The sequence below is a fragment of the Tursiops truncatus genome, chromosome 19, assembly GCF_011762595.2.
Source record: "Tursiops truncatus isolate mTurTru1 chromosome 19, mTurTru1.mat.Y, whole genome shotgun sequence".
Classification (NCBI taxonomy): domain Eukaryota; kingdom Metazoa; phylum Chordata; class Mammalia; order Artiodactyla; family Delphinidae; genus Tursiops; species Tursiops truncatus.
The window spans coordinates 2,029,897-2,052,728 of NC_047052.1; the positions used below are offsets into that span (position 1 = coordinate 2,029,897).

Consider the following 22,832-nt stretch of genomic DNA (forward strand, 5'->3'; position numbering starts at 1 on the left):
GGAGCGTGTTTGTTTTCTGGAGCTCGGGTGAGAATCTTTTCTCCAGGAGACCCCAGGAACTTGTTCCAAACAAACAGAACGCCTGCTGGGGAATCTGGTAGCCAGGAACCCAGGGAGGCCAGTGCAGCCCTGGGAAGCAGGACAGGGTCAGCAAAGGCTGGTGTTGCTGGTACAGGGCATCACTGCTCTGCGTGTCCATGGCAACAACTGGGGGTGGGGAGGTGCGGGCAGGATTGTCCCATCGTCCAGATGAGGAAAGCAGAGGCTCAGAGAGGTGATGTGACGGTCCCGCGGCCAGAACCCAGTCTGAGCTCAGAGCGATGTTTTCCCAACTCTTGTCAACCTCCCTTGGGTCTCAGGCTTATCTGGGAATACGGTTAAAGTTATGGACCCTTTGCTGTAAAAAGTGGGTACAGGCATTTACATGCAAATGTTGTGTGTAATTTCAGGGAGGTCAAGTTCTCCTTGAAAGACTTGGATAAGAATCCCTACCAACCATCCAAATGCATATGTCTCCACACTCCATCGCCAAGCCAGGCGTGGGCTCTGGGTGAAGCGGGGGAGGGACACTGGTCTCCACTTCCTGCCCCTTGAAGTCTTGAAGGGGGGAAAGATCCACAACTGTGCTTTCTCTGTAAGGTCCTGTGCACTTAGGACTGGCACCCATGTGCGGTAGGGGAGCCAGAGCCATCCCCCCATTTCTGGCTATTAGATGCTCTCGTCCCCCCGCCACCCAACCCTCACTCTGCTGAGAAGTAAGAACGACACGGAGCGGGGAAGGGGCTCCTTAGTCCAGTTCTAATAAATCAGTACACAAACGAACAAACAGACAAAATCCTCTAGCAAACACCTTCTCTGTACAGCAGGCCCTCCCCACCAATAAAAAAAAACATCTAGGCCCTCACCATTTGCCTGTAGTCATCCCCGTTACAGAGTTCTCGATTACATAGTGCATAAAGCTAAAATGTTTCCTACAATCGGTCACTGTTTGATATGGGGTTTTTGTTTCCATTTTTGTTTTGACAGCTAATAGACATGAATTCTTTACGGCAAAAACTTTCCAGCACAATATATGTGTGTTTTAAAATTTATGAATTAGACCCATGTGCCTCTGTTCTCATATTTTATGCAAAAATCATGAGACCCATATCAACACGGAAATTTGGTGGGGGGCACGTACCGTGTGGCTTGTGGGACTGACCAGGGATTGAACACTGGCGAGTCCTAACCATTGGACCATCAGGGAATTCCCTCAACAGGGAAATTTTTAAGGGCTGAGTAAGAGATGAAATGATGTTTTTTAATGTCCTGCTAATTGTCAGCTTCTATCATCACTGACTCAAAGCAGAAAGATGCCTTTGGGTGAGGATTTTTGCCAATAATCATGGCTTTTTGAATACGTGTTTCAAATAGACTTCTTGATCATCTGGAATCTGGGGTTGTCTTTGAGGTCAGATTGGATGACCGTCTTTGTTTTCTCCGTGGGACACGTCTGATAAAGAGCTTAGGCAGGAATAGGACAGCTGCCTCTGCCGCTTTCTGGCTCTTACTTGTGTTCAAGTTTCGTAGTATTTGCTTCAATCCTCAGTTTCTTTGCAGGAATCTTTCTAAGGCACGTGTTTAATTTAGTTAGGACTAGACGAGGTGGGTATAGAACCTGCAAATCCACTTTGTGAAGCCAACATGTCACAACTTTATGTTGCAGTAGGCTAAGAGCTAGCAAACCAGCCAATGGGACTTTGCAGGGGAATTCTCGCTCTTTCCAAAGGATACGCGTTGGGAGACGGGTGAGGAGTGACCACGTGCAGCATCACCCTTCCGGGGGCCGAGCTTGTGTTGCCCTCTGCTACTGCATGTTACCTCTCTGCCCCTCCAGCCTTCCACACCTGTTCCACCAGTGCCCTGTGTTGAATTCTCCTGCCAAAAGAGCTGGGGTGGTCTGTTTTCCTGTCTGGACTCCCGTGGATACAGAGGGCCAATGTCAATCCAGAGCCAGATCTCTTAGTCTTCAGAAATGACCTAGGATCTCTTTCTGGTGCTCAGCAGATGGTGTCACCCCAGGAGTGTGGTCACAGCCTGGAGCATTGAGCACACTGCACTTTTTTCTTTTTTATGTGGACCGTTTTTAAAGTCTTTATTGAATTTGTTACAATATTGCTTCTGTTTTATGTTTTGGTTTTTTGGCGGCAAGGCATGTGGGATCTTAGCTCCCTGACCAGGGATCGAACCCTCACCCCCTACATTGGAAGGCGAAGTCTTAACTACGGGACGGCCAGGGAAGTCCCGAGCACACTGCACTTTTAATGCACGTGTTTTAAACTTGTAAGACTAATTTCAGGGACTTCTCTTGGCGGTCCCGTGGGTAAGACTCCACACTCCCAATGCAGGGGCCCAGGTTCGATCCCTGGTCGGGGAACTAGATCCCACGTGCATGCCGCAACTAAGACACGGCACAGCCTAAATAAATAAATAATAAATATTTTAAAAAAAGACTAATTTCTGACCTCCAGAACTGTAAGATAATAAATACATGTCAAGGTACCAAGCAGCCAGAGGGAGCTGCTACACTCACCCGGAAGGAAACATAAATCCATGGGATGTTTCTTTCGGAGTTCCCTGGACAAAGTGAGGAAGCTCACGAGACTTTGAAGTCTGCCTTCACAGGAAAATTTAAACTCTCATTTCAGAGTCTGCCAAGATGTCAGGTGACTACCGGATCAATTCACTTCATTTGACTCCAACTCAGCCACACCCAAGTGTGGTAAGAAATTGGCCCATAGTTTATAAAACTCAGCAGTTTCATGGAGGAGCCCTGACTTCGTCCCAAGTTTTACTGGCCCGAGTCCAGTGATAATGGCACTCATGGCCGCTGCCCCTGGGTGCCAGCCACTTGTCAAGTCTCAGTATCCTTGGTCCCTGAGCCACATAGCAGCCCTGCAATGCGGCGCCCCATTACACAGATAAGAAAACTGGGGTACAGAGGGCATAAGTGGCACGCCCAAAGCCAAGGTAGGAAAGACAGAACCCAAGTTTCCAAAGCTCTGGGCTTTCCCAGCTGTCCCGCTTCTGACGTCGCTGACTGTTCATGAACCCAGATGGCAGGAAGGTTTTAGCCCCTATCAGCTCAGGACCAAGGCAGGGCATAGCCCGTTTCCATGCCAGTGGCACCCACTCCCCACTTAGCCGCGGCAGTGGACCATAAATGGGTTAGACAGCAAATCCAGGGGTGCTCCAGCCTCATGACGCACAGCCACTCGAACCTCCTCCCTCGTCAAACTTCCCAGGGATGCTAATGAGTGATGCAGGCAGACACAACAACTTCCTTCCCAGTCCTAGCATGGCGCTCATTCAGAGAACTAGCTGAGGGGTGGACAAGGAGGAAGAAAGCACGAGAGGCTGCAGAGTCCATCTCCAGAGAAGTGGAGGTGATTAACCTGGCAGACTTGACCTTCACACTATGTTGGAATGAGCTATGGGATTATCTGGGGCTAGACTCTATCTGCCCAGCTATAAGAATAATGATTACGGAGCACCCACACACACATAAGCTGGCTCTAATGGAGTACGATGGTCACCGTGATTATGACCGTAAAAAAGGTAATAACAGCCCTGTAATGATATAAGCCCTTCCCTATCCAATCTTGCCACCTCGTGTAAAGAACCAGGGTAGTCTGGTGGAGAGAGATTTGGGGTGAGACAGATCTGCGTTAGAAATCTGGCATACAGTATACCAGATGTGACCTCCTGCAAGTTATATAACCTCTGTGAGCCCCAGTGTCCTCATTTGCAAGCAGAGCCCTGACATTGTTCTGCCTTCCACACTCTCTGCACATCCATGGGCTTCAGGAGAGGCTGGCTCCAGCCCCAGAAGGCATATCCTGATTGGTCAAGGGCCACCATGATGACTCTCTTCCTCTTGTCTGTGATTAATTTAAGCATGGGCATATGATACAACCTAAGTTAAGGGGCTTCAGTAAAAGATTTTTGTTTTGTTTGTTTTTATTTTTTTGCCCTTAAAATTGTTACACAAAGAAAGATAATCTTTCTTCTTCTTCTGGATGCCAGATGTGATGCCTGGAACAGCTGCAGCCACTTGTGAGCATGAGGAGAGCCAAACTAAGGTCAAGGCTGACACACTGAGGAGGGCAGAAGAAGCTTGGGTCCTCAATGGTGTCCTTGAGCCAATACATTCACCAACTCCAGAATCTTCACACCTCAGGACTTTTTGACAATGAATTTCTTTTTTGTTTAAGCCCCTTTGGGTTGGATTTTCCAGTACATGTAGTCAAGAGCATCCATTCTATTGCAGGGCCGTGCTGAGAATTAAATATATAAAGTGCCCACTATAATCCCTGGTAGCCGGCAGCTTTCATTGCCTTGTGAGGTGATAATATATGAAGCAAGCACAGCAAACCTCCATGATTCCGAGGGCTTTCTTCATTCATGTGTGTACATTATGCTCCCTGGCTAGAGATGTAAACTCCCTAAGAGAGACAGTGCCTTGGACCTCTGTGCTATGCTCCAGTGTCTGCTTAATGAATGCTCTCCTACTACCCCAGGGTAAACAATGAGGTTTGCCTACTGTATCAGGTAACCATGGCCCCAACAATGCTGAATAAAATGTCATCACAAACAGCAATCAATGTTGATCAAAGGGTCATCACAAACATTCAGTTACAAGATGAATAAGTTCTGGGGATCTAATATACAGCATGGTGACTAGAGTTAATACTGTATAGTGCCCCTGAAATTTGCTAAGACAGTAGGCTTTTAAGGGTTCTCATCACAGACCAAAAAAGGTAACTATAAGACACTGATGAAAGAAACTGAAGACAATACAAACAAATGGAAAGATTTATAGTACTCATGGATAGGAAGAATTAATGTTGCTGAAATGACCATACTCCCTGAAGCAGTCTACAGATTCAATGCAATCTCTATCAAAATACCAATGGCATTTTTCACAGAACTAGAACAAATAATTCTGAAATTTGTATGTAAACACAAAAGACCCCAAATAGGCAAAACAATCTTGAGAAAGAAGAACAAAGCTGGAGGCATTGTACTTCCTGACTTTAGACTATACTACAAAGCTAAAGTGATCAAAACAGTATGGTACTGGCACAAAACCAGACACATAGATAAATGCAACAGAATAGAGAGCCCGGGAATAAACCCACACACATATGGTCAATTAGTCTATGACAAAAGAGGCAAGAATATACAATGGGGGAAAGACAGCTTCTTCAATAAATCGTGTTCGGAAGACTGGACAGCTACATGTGAAAGAATCAAACTGGACTACTTTCTTAACCATATATAAAAATAAACTGAAATGGATTAAAGACTTACACGTAAGACCTGAAACCATAAAAATCCTTGAAGAAAACATAGGCAGTACATTCTTTGACAGTGGTTTTAGCAGTATTTTCTTTTTTTTATACCTGTCTGCTCAGGCAAGGGACAAATGCAAAAATAAACAAATGCTACTATATCAAACTAAAAATCTTTTGTACAGCACAGGAAATTATCAACAAAACGAAAAGGCAGCCTACTGAATGGGAGACAGATATTTGCAAATGAGATTTCTGACAAGAGGTTAATATCCAAATATACAAACCACTCATACAACTCAACATAAAAAAAAATAACCTGCTTGAAAAATGGGCAGAGGATCTGAATAGACATTTTTCCAGGTAGACATACAGATGGCCAACATTACATGAAAAGATGCTCAACATCACTAATCATCAGGGAAATACAAATCAAAACCACCATGAGTTATCACCTCACACCTATCAGAATGGCTGTTATCAAAAAGACTACAAATAAGAAGTATTGGCGAGGATGTGGAGAAAAAGGAACCCTCATACACTGTTGGTGGGAATGTAAATTGGTGCAGCCACTCTGAAAACAACATGGAGCTTCCTTTAAAAATTAAAAATAGAACTACCGTATGATCCAGCAATTCCACTTCTGAGTATTTTTCTGAAGAACACAAAAACATTAATTTGAAAAGATATATGCACCCCTATGTTCACTGCAGCATTATTTACAATAGCCAAGATAGTGAAGCAACCCAACTGTTCATTGCTGGATAAATGGATAAAGAAAATGCGGTATGCATAGTCAAGGACTATTACTCAGCCGTAATAAAGAATAAAATCTTGCCATTTGTGACAACATGGATGGACCTGGAGGGTATTATGCTGAGTGAAAGAAGTCAGGCAGAGGAAGACAAATATAATGATTTCACTTATATGTGGAATCTAAAAATCAAAACAAATGAACAAACATAACAAAACAGAAACGGACTTATACACGGTTGCCAGAGGGGATGGGGGTGGGAGGAATGAATGAAATAGGTGAGGGAGATTAACAGGTACAAACTTCCAGTTACAAAATAAATGAGTCATGGGGATGGAATTGTACAGCATGGGGAATACAAACAATAATATTGTAGTAACTTTGTATGGTGACAGATGGTAACTAGACTTATGGCGGGGACCATTTTGTTATGTATAGAAACACTGAGTCATTGTGTTGTGCACCTGGAACCAACGTAGTGACGTAGGTCAATTATACTTCAATTAATAAAAAAAAGAAGCTAACTATGTGAGGTGATGGAAATGTTAATTAGCTTGATTGCGGTAATCACTTCACAGTATATGTGTACATCAAATCATCAGGTTGTACACCTTAAATGTATTTAATTTTATTTGTCAGTTATACCTCAAAAAGATGGGGAAAGCTGACACATGCTACAACATGGACGAACCTTGTAAACATCACGCTAACTTAAAGCAGTCAGTAGCAGAAGACCAAATATTGTACAATTGCATCTATATGAAATGCCCAGAAGAGGCAAATCCACAGAGGTGGAAAATAGATCAGTGGTTGCCAGGGCTGGGGTTGTTGTGGATAACTGAGGAGTGATAGTAATAGGTACAGGGTTTCTTTTTTTTTGCAGTATGCGGGCCTCTCACTGTTGTGGCCTCTCCCGTTGCGGAGCACAGGCTCTGGATGCACAGGCTCAATGGCCATGGCTCACGGGAGGGTTTCTTTTGGGGTGGTTAAAATGTTCTAAAATTGTAGTGATGGTTGTAATCTTTTAATTTTTAACTAAAAACTATTGAATTGTACACTGCTGATTTCTTCCCTTCCTCCGATTTTCCTGCATTTAGTGTAGGATGCGATGCCTGGAGCGGTGGCAGCCATATTGGTACCATGAGGAAAGGCCAAAAAGAATCATGGATGCTGTCCCTGACGTCACTGAGCATCATTGCTGGAGCAGCACCACCAACACTACCCATCTCTGGATTTCTTGTCATGTGAGAAAAACAAACCCTAAATGTTTAACATCACTGTCCATTGCAACCAAAGATATTTCTCACTAAAACCCAGCAGCAATTAGACAGGATGGTCTAGGATGCCTGCTGAGTGGGCCATCAGACTTAATGAGAAAGTCATATGCAACATTTCAATCCAAGTTTCATCAATCATTCAGTCGATTATCTCACATGTACTAGTCACCGTGAGCAAGCAGAGCTGCTCTTGGGAGCTGCTAGTTAGCAGGGCACATGGATAAAGTCAAACCTGATGTCAGACGCATGGATCGACAGTGACCAGCACATGTTAGTGCAAGATGTTAACACATATGAAAAACAGAGAAATTTGGTCAAACATGTAGTTGATCCGGACTTCCCTGGTGGCGCAGTGGTTGAGAATCCGCCTGCCAATGCAGGGGACACGGGGTCGAGCCCCGGTCCGGGAAGATCCCACGTGCCGCGGAGCAACGAAGCCCGTGCGCCACAACTACTGAGCCTGCGCTCTACAGCCCGCGAGCCACAACTACTGAGCCCACGTGCCACAACTACTGAAGCCCACAGGCCTAGAGCCCGTGCTCCACAGCAAGAGAAGCCACCACAATGAGAAGCCCGCGCACCGCAACGAAGAGTAGTAGCTCCTGCTCGCCGCAACTACAGAAAGCCCACGTGCAGCAATGAAGACCCAATGCAGCCAAATAAATAAATAAATAATAGAATTATTTAAAAAAAACATGTAGTTGATCAAAAATCTGAAGAGGTTGTAAATCACTTCAATTACTTTCTGCACCAGCAATCACTCCCCAACGCGGGTGATAAGTGGGTTGGTTGGGTGATCCCTGGTAGCCCTTTACCCCTTTTCTTCATCTGCTAGTTAAGAAGTTAACCTGCCTGACTGCTAAATTCTCTTTCAGCTCAAGTCTTTCCCATCCTGGGATTGATGCTATGTTATAAGGAAATATCAACAATATTTTTGAAAACATTCCACTTTGCAAGCACTTGGGTAGAACCATAATTATACACAAGAGATCATAATTGACAAGCTATCCCACTAATTGGAGAAATTAGCACAGTACCACGATCTTTACAGAAGAAAATGTTTCTGTTTGGGAGAAACATCACAAAAACTTATTTGGGAATTCAGAATGACCACCTCAAACATTTAATAAATGCCTACTATGTACAAGGCAACTGTCTAGAGCTGGAAACCCAAAGTGACAAAAAAGTACCAGACCTGGTCCCTGCTCTCAGGGAACTCAGATTTAATTAAGCCACCAGCACATGTGTTTTGACAGTACTAACCTTCACCTGGGACATCCCAGCATGGCCTTGCTGTCTATTGTAGCCAGGAATGGTTCTGAATGCTCTGTCCAGAAGTTCTTGAGGAATACTGTCCCTGCAGGAAAGAAAATAAGTCTCATGACCAAGAATCACACGTGTGATAGGTGGACCAATGGTTAAAAACCTTAGCCACAGGACATCCTCTTCAAACAAAATCTTAAGCAGAAGCCAAATACATATTAATATATAAACATACATCATACGTACGTATCAGACCGGCTCTGGTGAAAACGCCGGGCAAAGGTCCCTACTTGGTCAGGAAACCCCCATATGGTGATTAGCGTCACACAGCGGGGAGGATATGGGGTCTGTCCTTGCTGGCTGTCTACATGGGCAAGTGGCCTCTCTGAGTCCAAAGAGAGCCGAGCGAGATTATGATGCAAAGCACCGAGCCTCCAGTAGGTCTCGACAGGTGTTAGCTCCTTGACACCAGGGTCACCTGAGCCCCAGTGACCCTCCTCGCCCACAGAGGTGTCATCCTGACCCGGGCTTGATCTTCTGCCTTTCTGGAGGACACAGGGCAGTACGATTTGGGGTCAGGAATCTTTTGTTCTAGGCTGAGCTCCGCCGGTATCTGTTCTCCTTCCCCCAGGCCTGATCGCCTCCTTTACCAGCTGAGGATAAGGATCTATTGATTTCAAAGCATGTTACAAGGTTAAATGAGGCATGAAAGTGCTCTGTCCCCTGGCACTTCTGCCCTTCCTGCTCTCAGTGCCAAAACCCTTAGCTTGGCCAGAGGCACCAGGAGCTGCCGGCCTCGAGGCCTAGCTCTGTCGCTTGCTGTCTGTCTTCTGGCAGGTGACTTGCCGGCGCCGTGCTCTGTGCACAGAACCCATGCCCTCGGTGGCAATGACCATGATGATACAGGGCTGTTCTTGTTCTCTGACGTGGGCGTCTGTAATGTAAACACGCCCACGCGCTGAGGTGAGGGGACCCATATGGTGTCAAGTGCTTGTTCAAAGTCCCGGTGAGAGGGACCGGTCCTCGCCCTAGCCCTGTCTACAGCATTTCCGGTGCTGGGGCTCTTGTGGAGCCTCTACGTACATTAGAACCTGGGGCTGAAGATGCTCCTGGAAGTGGTGGCAGCCGCTACTTGTCAACCATCTGCCACGCACTTGCATCATCTTAACTATCTAGCCACCTTCCCAAGTCGATATCTTTATCTCCATATCGAGGGGGCTGAGGCGCTGGGAGGAGGGGGCGAATTGCAAGCTGGGGGTGAGGGAGCCGCCGTTAGAGTTTGCTCTTCTGACGTCCGGAGCGCCTGCCCTTACCCCTCTGGTCCACCGGAGGGAAGACAGGTTTGGGAAGGCTCCCCGGGGGAGACCACAGTATCGAGGAAGGCATGCATTCGGCAGCAGGTAGCAGAAAACCCGAGTAACCTGACAAATGTGGTTTTATTTTTCTCGTGGGAGAAGCTGAGTTGAGCACCTGGGTGACGTCCCAGCATCGCTGGCAGCGTGGTCCCCAGTGCCGTGCCCCCCTACACTGCGGCCATGCTGTGCTCAAGGAAGCCCCGTCGGGGAGGGTAAAGAGGGATGCCTGACACACTTCTTCTATTAAAGAAGCAGAAGTGTTCTAGAAACTTCTCAGCAGACGTACTTGGGTCTTGTTGGCCAGAACGGGATCATACAGTGACTCCTGGATGCAAGGGAAGCTGGGCACATGGAAATTTGTTTTCCCACGTTTGTAGTCTGAGACAGCAAGACAGAACAGGTTGGGATGGGTCTCAGGTAGTTCATGGGCAGTGTTGCACATTCACCAATCGGCCATCCCCGCCCTGGCCTGGGAGACTGGAGCAGTGTCCTGGGGCGGCCACAACAAAGGACCATGAACTGGGGGCGGGGTGGGGGGGGGCGTTAAAACAACAGCAATGGATTCTCTCACAGTTTGGAGACCTAAAGTCTGAAGTCCATGTGTGGGCAGGGCCGTGCTCCCTCTTGGGGCTCTAGGGAGGGTCCTTCCTGCCTCTTCCAGTTTCTGGGGATCCAGGTATCCTTGGCTTGGGGCTGCCTCCCCCCAGTCTCGGCCTCCGTCTTCACATGGCCTCTCGCCTTTGTGTTTCCTCTTCGTATAAGGACACCAGGCCTAATGGATTAAGATCCACCCTAACGATTTGATCTCAACCTGATTATATCTGCAAAGACCCTATTTCTAATAAGGCCACATTCCCATGTAACAGGGTTCAGGACTTAAACACATCTTCTGGGAGGAAGCGATTCAGCTCAGAACAGAGACCACATCGGCCTTCTGTCTTCTTCGGGAGGGGAGGTAAGGGCCACACCTGTGCCGTCTTCCTCCAAGATCAGACCCCCTACCCCTGCTCCCATTCCTGGGGTCATTCTTGCCTGAGCAAGGGCCGTCCCCAACCCCCTCTCCTGCCTCACGCCCGCCTCCTCAGGAAACCTTCCAGCATCCTCTGATTGTTCCTCCTCACGCGTGAGGGTTGTCTCAGACATGCCTGAAACACTGGTTTTCAAAGCCCTAACTGGTCCGCTCGGCACCGACCCCTCCTCCCACCCACACCTGACACTGCCGTTCAGTGATGCTCAGGGGTCTGGGCCATATTCCCAGGCAGAGGCTCAGCTCCTCCCTAGACCAGGGGATGCTCCGGTGCAGGCAGGGCTGCAAGTCTCCCCTCTAGTCTCACCTTTGTGACGGGACGCAGAGACCCGCCCTGGGTCACGCAGCTTCACAACGGTGATATCCAGGATGGGTGGTGCAATCAGCCTTCCACCTCAGGGTCATCATCCCCACTGCTAACGTTAACTGAGCATCTGCTGGACGCCAAGTGCCCCACACCTACCACCTCAACTCTACGAGGGAGGAGAGCAGCAAGGCGCAGCGTACCCAGAGCTGTGACATGCCCAACACTCTGCCGCTTACTTATTTTTTGTTTTTTCAGTGGGGGGACGGGAATGCAACTTTCTGGGCTGTTACCCTAAAGGGGGAATTGATTGTGTTAAGGGACTTTATCAAGGTTCTTTGGTTCTAGGAAGGTCTAAAACACCTGGATAAAAGGAGGTTAGACTCACCTGGTTCCCGGGTCTTCAGTAACTGGTTGACCACAAGAGGGGCGCTTGGCTGTTTTCCATCAGCCTCTGGAGCAGAGGACCCCCACAGCCAGCTCATCGTAGTGTCTTTCCGTCGCGTGCAGGGACCAGGAGCTCTGGTAGATCCCACGGATGAACACAGGATGGAGGTGTGCCAGTGGAAGAGATGGAGTTGCCTGACCCCAATCTCTGGGTCCTCCCCGACCTGCATCAAGAGCAGAGGCAGGTTAGCATCTCCTGCTGCACAAGTTACCACAAACTTAGTGGCTTAAACTAACACCCACTTATCACCTGACAGTTCCGTGGGCCAGAAATCTGAACAGGCTCTACTGGGTTCTCTGTTCAGGTCTCACAGCCGAAAAGCCCCGTGTCCCCCAGCTGGGCTCCCCTCTGCGGGAGAATCTGCTTCCCCGAGGCTGTGGGTCTGAGGTCCCGTGTCCTTGCTGGCTGTGGGCTGGGGCCATGCTCTGCCCTGGAGGCCACCCGCATTCTTTCCCACGTGGCCCCAGCGGTCTTCAGAGCAGAAACGGCGGCGTGTCACGGCCTCCCGATTCTTCTAACATCTCTGTCAGCCCCCTCAGCCTCCAGCCAGAGAAAACGCTCTGCTTTTATAAGACTCACCTGAATGAGTCAGGGCCGCCCAGATAATCTGCGTATTTTAAGATCACCTGACCTGGGACGTTAATCTGCAAAATCACTTCACAGCAGCACCTGGGTTAGTGTTTGGCTAACGAGGGACTGGGGCTGGGGTGGAGGCTGGGGGCATCCTTAGAATCCTACCTACCCTGGTGGGGTCTTTAGGGGGGATTAGCTGCAAAGACAGCCCTCCCCTGGATCTCCGGGTGGAGACACCACCCCTCTCCTTCTCTGGTACAAAATGGGCCGACTTTTGGCACAGAGGGATTTATAATATGAATTCACCCCTTACACTGAAGGAAAAAGCATAACAGAGGCCAGGCCTCCAGGGGGAAACCCAAATATTTATATCGAACAAGCCTGTCTTCTGTAAGGCTGTGGGGCAGGCCAACTATTCGTTCACACTTAGGAGACTTGGCCTCTGGTTTCTTTTTCCTTTTCTCAGAACATTTTATTTATTTATTTAAAATTTTTTTACAATTAATTAATTTTTATTATTTATTTATTTATTTTTGGCTGCGTTGGGTCACCGTCGTTGCGCGCGGGCTTTCTCTAGTTGTGGCGAGCGGGCGCTATTCGTTGCAGTGCGCGGGCTTCTCATTGCGGTGGCTTCTCTTGTTGAGGAGCACAGGCTCTAGGCACGTGGGCTTCAGTAGTTGTGGCACGTGGGCTCAGTAGCTGTGGCTCGTGGGCTTAGTTGCTCTGTGGCATGTGGGATCCTCCCGGACCAGGGATCGAACCCGTGTCCCCTGCATTGGCAGGCAGATTCTTAACCACTGGACCACCAGGGAAGTCCCTTTCTCAGAACATTTTAAAGTGACCACCTGTCAGTGCTTTTCAAAACTGATTCTCAGAGTAAAGTCTGATGAGTTTCCCAATTCAGCAGACTGTTTGTCACTCCTGAACGACTTCAACAGCAGCATAAGGCATCCATGGAGGGCCCCCAGGCTCTCAGCACACAGGCTGCAGGGGCTCCGGATAGCTCTGCTTTTCCCTCTCTGTCCCCCCAGAATTCATGTCTACCTCGAACCTATGAAGGAGACCTTATTTGGAAATAGGGTCTTTGGAGATGTAATCAAGTTAAACGGGGTCACCTGGATAAGGGTGGTCCCTGAATCCAACTGGTGTCCTCATGAAAAGACGGAAGTCTGGACACAGACACACAGGGAGGAAGCCACGTGAAGACAGAGGCAGAGATTAGAGTGATTGTGGCCGTAAGGCAAGGAAAGCCAGGGATTGCTGTGAATCACAGAAGCTGGGAGAGTGGCCTGGATCAGGTTCTCCCTCAGAGACATCAGAAGGAACCAACCCTGCTGACACCTTGATTTCAAACTTCTGGCCTCCAGAGCTGCGAGAGAATAAATTTCTGTTGTTTTAAGCCACCGAGTTTGTGATCATTCGTTTCCGGCAGCCCTAGGAAACTAATATACCCGCTGTGTGGTTGTGTTTTTTAAATGTAATCTCTGGTTGGCCGTAGACCTCACCACGCCCTATTTTATTCTACCCTCTATAGCTTTGCTCATTAGCTTTCTGCCTGGCTCTTCAAAGCATTTTAAAACCCAAAAAACAGATGGTTTAATGAGTACATCTAATAGAACTGGGTTTCAAAAGCAAATACCTCATATTTTACGTAAGAGTAAACGCCAAGCAGATCAGGGATCTAAATATGACAAAACGAAACCGTATACATAGTAGAAGAGAACATGGGTCAATTTCTTTATAAGCTGGGTGTAAGGAAAGGTTTCCTAACCACAATTCCAAATCCCCATGCAATAAGAGATGAATAAATTTAACTACATAAAACTAAAAGAAATCTTTTCAAGGTAAAAACACCATAAACGAAGTCAAAGGCAATTGACAAATTGAGAGAGAATATTTACAACATAAATCACAGAGAAAGGGCTAATATCCCTAATATACTAAAAAAAAATCTTAAAAATGGACAGAAACAAAGACCCAAAACTTGATAGAAAAATGGGCAAAAAACATGAACAGGCAATTCGTTTACAAAAAGACACAAGAATGGCAACCACACCCGGTTCTCCGACCCTGCCAGATTCTCACTTCTCTGCTATAATTTAATAAACCTGTTTCTGCTCAAACTAGACATAGCAAATTCTGGGTTTGCAATTTATTTGGTGAACACAGGCTATTCCCAGATCTCAATGTACCTAGAAGCATGAAGACTTTTCAGCCTACGGTACATCCAGACATTATTTACACAAGACTCTGGAGACAGTTTTAAAAGAGTTCACGGATGTATTTTCAAGCAATCACAGTTTTCTCTCAGTAAGAGGACTGCATTCCGGGGTGACTACTTTGAAGGAGGGAGAGTTACTGTGTTGGGTGAGCTCTGGTATGATTGTTTGAAAAGAAACTTTCCGTACTTTGGAGTTACACCACCTTGTCACCCAAACAACACGTTCTCTCCCTTTGGAAGGTGGTTTTCACCCACACTTGGGTCTGGGTGTGTCTTGTGTCTTGAGACTTCAAACCAAGAACTGAAGACTTGGCTGGGGAGGCACTGGGAACTACCCAGTGCCTCTGTCTCTGCCCCTGCCTGACACTTCTCAGAAACCCACGCAGGATCTAGAGGAGGCGGGTCAGGCTTCAGCCTAGGGCAAAGTCCAGGACAAGCAGAACTGCCTTTTCAAACTCAGCAGATGACAGAAACAACCTGAATGCCTGACAACAGGGGATTAGTTGAATAAATCACGATACATTCAAACAAGATTCTGGGCCGCCCTTGAAAATCACGATTTGGAAGACATTCCATGACATGGATAGACATCTGGGGTATACTGTAAGGTGGACAAAACAGATGGCAAAAAGGGGAGCACAGTCCTAATTTCGAGAAATATACCATTTTTGTAAAAATAGGTGTGCATGTGTATATATGAATACAATAGTGTCTAGAAAAATATATTTTAAAATGTTAATGTCGGTTATGATTGACAAGTGACATTATTTGACTTTTAAGTTGTTTTAAGTGAGATAATCTCTTTACAAGGAGCATGTATTATCTTGCAATCAGACAAAATAAGTGTTTTTTAAATATATATATATATAACCCCCAATTTATTTGCTTTAAAATACTGCAGAAAGAAAATATATGTATTTCTCCCACTCCAGAGAGAAATAGATGAAATAAAAGTGGTAAACTGTCATCTCTGTTGGACCTGGGGAACGACTACGCTATTCTCTCGACTTTTGGGTATGTTTGAAAACTTCCATTGTAAAAAGGTAAACAAAAGAAACCCAAAACACTCAAAACCGAGAGCAGCAGTGAACAGTTAGCTTTCAGAGGATATCATTCTTTCGGCGTAAGAAACATAGAAATGTAAATAACAAGCAAATATACAACAGAAATAAGGCTGCAGAACTTAATGATGAGAATTATTAATTATTAATGAATCACTAATCATTGGATGGCCTCTTTAAGCCTCAGTCTCCCCACCTGTAAAATAGGGAGATCCAGGACTTCCCTGGCGGTCCAGTGGTTAAGACTCCGTGTTCCCAATGCAGGGGGCACGGGTTCCATCCCTGGTCGGGCAACTAAGATCCCACATGCCGCACAGCGCAGCCAAAATAAAAATAAAATAAAATAAAACAAAAAATAAACTAAAATAGGGAGATCCTTGCAGAATGGTAGGCCTGTAACACGGACTTCACTCTGATTATGACTGCAGTTGTCGACCCAGGGACGCACACTAGAAGCCTGAGAGCAAGAACGCCTTGCCCGAGGGGGGTCGTCCAACTTCTGTGTGCCCCAGGGAGCTCGCCACATGCAGATTCCAAGGCCCCGCCCCACAGAGTCTGACTCAACACCTGGGGTCCGGTTTGGGAATCTGCATCTTAAGTAAGAGCCCAGGTAACTCCCACTGGGGAAACACTGCCTCCAGCCCAAGGTCAAAGACACCCTGGAAAGCAGATCTGCCCTGGAGGAGAACGTGTGGTCACGCAGAAACAGGGCCAGATGTGGCTGGGGTCAACTGCCCATTTATGACCCCAGGTGGACTCTGGCAGCAGTTAGGGCTAGGAAGAAGTGGCATGCCACAGATACCTTTGGAATCTCCAGTTTGCAGAAACAGAGAATAATGACTTGTCACCTTTGTGCTTTCCTCCCTGAGGGACAGAGTCCTGGCAGTTGACTTAGGTCAGGATCTGGTTCCAACGTATCTGAACCGCGTGCCCCCAGGCCCACAACTGACTGCTCTGCATCTGTAAAATGGGAACAACGACAGCACTATCAGGATTCCTCACACCGGCTCGTGGCCATCACTGCCTCATGGCCATCACTGAGGCTATCTGGAGCCGAGGCACCGAGCAAGGATCCCGCAGTAGGATTTAGGGAGGCACTGCTTAAGTCCTGCACATTAGGGGTCCCTTTCCTTTCTCAATCACAGGAAGGCAGGGCCTAGGACAAACAAAAGCATCTAAGTGGAGACCACACACATCCTGGCCACACATCTCAGGGAAAAATAAGTGGTGGGTCCAGGCACGGAGCCTATGTTTTTAAGGCACCCTCATCTTAATCAGAGTCTCAATCTTAATTCTGTTTTCATTTGCCTAACCACAACCTGGCCTCCAGGCTCTTCCTCTCTGGCCGGGATTCTAAGTGAGAGGAGAAGCAAGGCCATGGGGTGGGGGAGATGGAGAGCCGTACTCCAGCTGGCTGACCTCTTGTCTCAGCCTGGTCCCTGCCTACTGAAGTAATTCAACAGTGTCACTGATTCAGATGCAAGAAGTCATCCCTCGCACATCACAGCTTCATTGCAAAATCATTTGGGGAATTTTGGGTGAACCCCAAATCTTTCTCTTTCTCAAAGATAATATTAATTTCTGCTCCACCCCAGCTCTATGGAAAATGCAGACACATTGTCCTACTGTAGACCGAGAGCTCTCCTAGACTGCACTGTCATCCCCGGGCCCTGTGTCAGGCACAGGTATGTGGCAGGTATGGCCTGAAGGAGCGAGTGAGCCTGCTGTCCTGCTCAGCGTTGTGTGGGGAATCTCTCCCTGCTGAACACACAGCCCCACCTCCCTGTTACCTGCAGCCCCCTTTCTCTCACATGGAGGGATGCCTCTTCAATCTCCTCCCATGGGTCCCCAGCCTCTCTACTTTGTAGCAGCTGGAGAAACACTCAAGTCCCAGTGGAAGCCAGGGGTCACCGGCTGCAGAGCAAGGGAAAGTGAGAAGCTCCAAATAGCCCAGGGCTGGAGGCTGTTTCAGGGAAGGATCCCCGGGTGGCTGGGAGAGCAAGGAGAGCAGAGAAAACAGAGAAAACTGCAGCCTCAGGGCCGGCTGGGAGTCAGTGCCCACCAGCTCCGCTCCCAGGAGGCCCCTGGGGAAGGGAACCGTGTGTGGAAGGGAAAGCTCCCTTGTGGACTGGTGGCCCAGCTGCTTCACAGCAGGGACTCCAGGCCGTCAGTTCCTTAGAGTCGGAGGGCCTGGGTCTCATTTCTCCTTGGAAGCCCCAAACCCTTAGTGGGGTCTGGTCCAGCAGGGCAGGGATTTAATATCTGTTGAATTAAATTGAGCTAGACTGAAGTTGAGGGGGAAACAACACTGTATGAGTTTCCTGGGGCTGCTGTGACAAACAGCCACAAACTTGCTGGCTTAACACAACAGAAATGTATTCTTTTACAGTTCTGGAGGCCAGAAGCTCAAAGTCAACGTGTCTGCTGGGCCATGCTCCCTCTGAAGGCTCCAGGGAGGGTCCTTCCTGCCTCTTCCGGCTCCTGGTGTCTCCAGGTGTCCCTTGGCTCCAAAGCTCTGCCTCTGTCTTTGCATGGCTTTTTCTTCCCGAGTCTCTGGGTTTTTTCCGTCTCTTACAAGGACACTCTCCTTTAGGGCCCACTCTAGTCCATGATCTCATCTTGATTCTCATCTGAATTATAATTACAAAGACCCTATTTCTAAATAAAGTCACAGTCTGAGGTTCTGGGTGAACAAGACCTTTTGGGGGACACCCTTCACCCCAGTGCATACATTAAATAGCAAATAGCACAGGCAGAAGTGGCAAGAAGGCGGCTGGGAGCTGGGAGACCTTGATCCAGTTACTTGTGGCTCAGTTGTCCCAGCTGTCAAGGGCTCCCATTAGCATCTCTGACCTCCACTGCCAGCTGGGAGGCGGGGCTCCCGGCTGCTTTTTACAAATGAGGAAACTGAGGCTCAGAGGGGTTGAATGTACGGCCAAGGTCACACAGCCTGCTAGAGCTGGGAGTAGAATCCAGGTCGACTGGCGCTGGAGCTTAGGGATTTCACAGCCATGAAGGGCTGGGTTTGAGGAAAACCCCAGCACCGATAAGGTCCCAAGATCTTTCCATTCCAAGGAACTTAATTTATCAAAAGAAAGCAACGGTGAACTGTTTTGGTTTTCATGTTCCTTCACTTCCTCATGTCGTAGATTTTGGAATGCGGCTACTTCCCTGGAATCACTTGAGAAGGTGAGGTCGAAGAGAACAAGGATTAAATTATTCGCAGAAATTAGTCTGTACTGGAGAAGTAAGGTGCGGAGACCCAGCTGGACCCAGCCTTGCCCCTGTTGCCTGTGAGGACCTAATACACTTGGGAAGCTACACTGACCTTCACCTGGATGCCTGCTCCTTCCCACGATGGCCAGGAACACCAGGCGGTTCAGGGAAGATTTGTCCCAGGAGTGGAGGGGGTGGGGGATTGGGAAGCAAATCTTCTCCCCCCACCCCAAGTATGGCTCTGCAATGTCTGTTCAACTTTGAAGTCCAGAGGTTGCAGAACGTCTTGTTAGGAAGTTTCTAGTACCTTGGACCATGTCCTGAAGAAATGCATTCATTTATTCAATCAATCTCTATTGTGTACTGCCCAGGACCAGGTTGTCAGCTCCAAAGGCGGGAGGGCAGGCTTTGTTCGCAAGGGGCCCCCCCAGGGCTCAGAACCTGGCGTCCACCAGGCCCCCGTCGAGCTGCTGAACAAATGCAGGAACAGGCCCCGTCCTAGACCACAGGACGTCAGAAGAAAGGTTCTACTGAACGGGCAGGGAAGAATGAATTTGTTGCTCCCGGGCCTCGGTTTCCTTATCTGGAGATGGCGGACCGCTGCCTGCAGCTGTAGGGTTATAGGTGGCTGGACCACCAGCCTCTCCCCCGCCTGTCCCCAACCCAGAATCCGTGCCAATGCAAATGCTCCCTGACCCTGGCCGGTGTGCTTGCATCCTCTCGGTTCCCAGAGCTGAGGAAGTAACCCGCTGAAAGGAGGCCGACTTAATGGCTCAATTTGGATGAGGTTTTCGTACATAGCTTGTTCCCGTCACATCTCAAGGCAGGCCAGCCGCCTCAGAGGTGAGGGCGCCGGGCCTCTGTGAGCTCACGACCTTCTCACGGGCCCCGGGTGCGGTTGTCATCACCCTCATTTTCGGGGGAGGCGCCCAGGACTCAGAGAGGCCAAGCGACTCGCCCAAGGTCACACAGCTTCGCAGAGACAGAGGGGGGATGGGGACGCGGGTCTCTGGAGCCCCGCTCCAGCGGCTTTTCGAAGACACTCGCTGCCTTCCTACTGTGACGCTCAGGAATAAAACGGGAAGCCGGGACTCCCGCTTCCACCTAAAACAATGCTCCACGCAGATCTGTGTGAACAAAAGCAACCAGAAATCCGCCTCGGGTTTTCGGCCCGCCCGGCCCGCCGGCCAATTGACTCCGCCGGCCGCCGCGGGGCGGGCCGGGGCGGTTCCAACGTGATCGACAGCCCCACGGAGGCGTGGCCGGGTCAGGGGCGAATCGGATTGGGGACCCGGAACAATCATGGGTAGAGAAGGCGCAGCCCGAGCCAATCAGCTCGGGGGGCGGGCCCGGCCGCCTGGCTGTCGTGAGAGGCGGCCTCCCCGCCCACTTGCGCCTTGTCCCGGCGCCCGTCAGCTGCGAACGCGGCGCTCGGCCCGGATCCGTCCGCGGCGCTGGGAGCAAAGGCGCGAGGCCGTGGCAAGTGCCGGCGCAGATCCCTCCGCCGCCCGCTCCCGAGCCCGCTCCGAGCGCCGCTCCCGAGCCGCCGCGGCCTCCGTCCCGGGTAACGGCCGTCGGCCCAGCGCGGCGGCGCGGCGGCATGGCCCGGGCGGCTCCGTCGGGGGGCGGCCCGCAGTGACAGACCCTGCGGCGCGGGGGGAGATGGGGGCGGCCGCCTCCCGGGCGACGACGACGACGACGAGGAGCAGCCGCCGCCGCCGCCGCGCACCGGCCGCCGCCGGGGACGGGCGCGGGCCAGGAGCCCGCCCGTGAGCGGGGGGCCCGAGGCCGATCGCCGCCCCCGGCCGCCCCGGCCGCCCCGGGCCCCCCCGGCGCCCCGCGCGCGCCCGCCCGCCGGCCCCTGGCGGGGGTCTCGCCCGCGCCGCGCGCCCCCGGCCCCGGCGCGGCCCTCGGCGCCCGGCCGCCCTCGCCCTCGCCCGGCCCCGGCCGCGCCCCCGGCCGCGCCCGCCCGCGCCCCCGGCCCCGGCCCCGGCCCCGGGCGGCGGCCCCCGGCCCCGCGTGGCGGCGCGGCGCGGGCGGCAGCATGGTGGAGAAGCGCTGCCCGTTGCAGAGGGACGGCGTGTACCGCTGGTTCTCGGAGCTGCCGTCGCCGCAGCGCGTAGAGTTCCTCTGCGGCCTGCTGGACCTGTGCATCCCGCTCGAGCTGCGCTTCCTCGGCTCGTGCCTCGAGGACCTGGCCCGCAAGGACTACCACTCGCTGCGCGACTCGGAGATCAAGGCCAACAACCCGGCCGACCTGGGCAGCCTCACCAACCTGACAGACGAGGTGGTGCGCAGCAAACTGCTCGTGTCGCTGGCGCTGCTGGGCTCGGAGCAGCGCGAGGCGGCGGGCGTGCTCTACCGCACGCTCACGCACATCGACTCCATCATCCACAACTACGGGCTGCAGCTCAACGAGGGCCGCACAGGCGATGAGTTCCTGCTGCTCTTCACCATGGCCTCCAACCACCCGGCCTTCAGCTTCCACCAGAAGCAGGTGCTGCGCCAGGAGCTCACGCAGATCCAGAGCAGCCTGAGCGGCGGCGGCGGCGGCGGCGGCGGGGGCCCCGGGGGCAAGAGCGCGCTGCCCACATGCCCGGCCTGCCACAAGGTGCGTGCCCGCGCCCCAAGCCCCCGCCTGAACCCCAAACCTCACACCTCGCTCCCCAAGCCCCCACTGGCACCCCACATCACCGCAAACCCCTACCCGCACCCCAGGCTTCCGCCCCACCGTCTCCTCGCCACCCCAAGCTTCCACTACGCACTTCACTCCGTGTCCCACGTCTCCCTCCTGCACTTCAGACCCCACCCTCACCTCAACCCCCTATTCCCTCCTTGCACTCCAAACCCGCACCCCTAGACCCCGCCCGGCACCCCACGCCCCCTGGGGCCCGTCGCACCCGCCTTGCTCGGGGGCCCGGGGGAGGGGGCTCCGGGACTGGGGAAGGGCGCACCGGGCAGAGTTCGCGGCCCGCCGGGCCTTCGGTACACGTCTTCCGCGGGAAGCTGGAAGCGCGATAAGGCCTTTGTCCCCTTCATCGGGCTCTTGGGCGACAGATAACTGTTACACATTGTGTCCTCTTGGTTTCTCCAAATCTGGTGTTTATTATCAGAAAAGGAAGCCGCTAGTGAGGTGGAGATTAGAAGGCGCTGTAACGATAGGAGACGTTCGCGGGGTGCTGTGCTGGGGCTCCCACGGCCTAGGTGTCCATTTCCCGGGAGTGGTGGGGTCGGCGTCGCCCCGAGGAGGTTAGGGTCGGCGTGGGCCGCAGGCCGCCATGGGCCGCAGGCCGCCGTGTGCACGTGTGTCAGTGTGTGCGTGTACGTGAGTACACGTCTGCTTGAGTGTATGTGCATTGTGTGTATACGTGAGTGTGTGCTCACGTATATATGTGTATAGAGTGTATATGTGTATTTCTGAATGTGTACGTGTGTCTGTATTTATATTGTGTGTAAGAACAGGGCTGTTGTAACAGACGGAAAAGCAGGTTTGGAGCCTTCAACGCATGTGAAACAGTTATTTCTCCGTGACCCGCCTTCCTTTTTAGAAACAAATCCTAGGCTGATTGAGAGTCCAACTAGGATGAGTTAAAAGATCTCCTGTCTCCAAATTAAACAGGAAGGGCAGAGTGGTCATTCAGTTAGAAATGTGAACTTTTGTCTAGATGTTTAAAAATTATGTAAACACAAAGCATTTGGGGCTCCAGTGTCTTTTTAACAGCCCCCTGGGACCCTGTGCCAGAATTGTGCTCCAAGCAAAAGGATTTATCTTTGACCACGTGTGTTGTGTGATTTAGGATTAAAACTGACTTTCTTTGGTAGTAAAAGATTGCAGTCATACCAGTAGTCTAAGTGCTTTTTGATAGTGTCTGTGCTGTCTGAAACTAAAGCTTTGTTTCTCTGGTTTGCTAGTGGTGGTTTTTAAGCTCTTTCAACTGTGGATTGTGGCTTTTAATGATTTCCTTTGAGACGGGGTTGTGATACCTACATTGGTTGGTTT

At 50.4% G+C, this 22,832-nt stretch overlaps 1 protein-coding gene across 1 annotated transcript in view; it reads left to right on the forward strand.

Moving 5' to 3' along the window:
• The first annotated feature begins 20,799 nt into the window (after positions 1-20,799).
• The window catches only part of ZCCHC14 (zinc finger CCHC-type containing 14), a 59,327-nt gene continuing 57,294 nt past the window's right edge, over positions 20,800-22,832 (forward strand). The window contains exon 1 of the mRNA XM_019934968.3: positions 20,800-21,443. Within this exon, the coding sequence (XP_019790527.2) occupies positions 20,877-21,443 (567 nt within the window). The 5' untranslated portion in view covers positions 20,800-20,876. The remainder of the gene's footprint in view (positions 21,444-22,832) is intronic.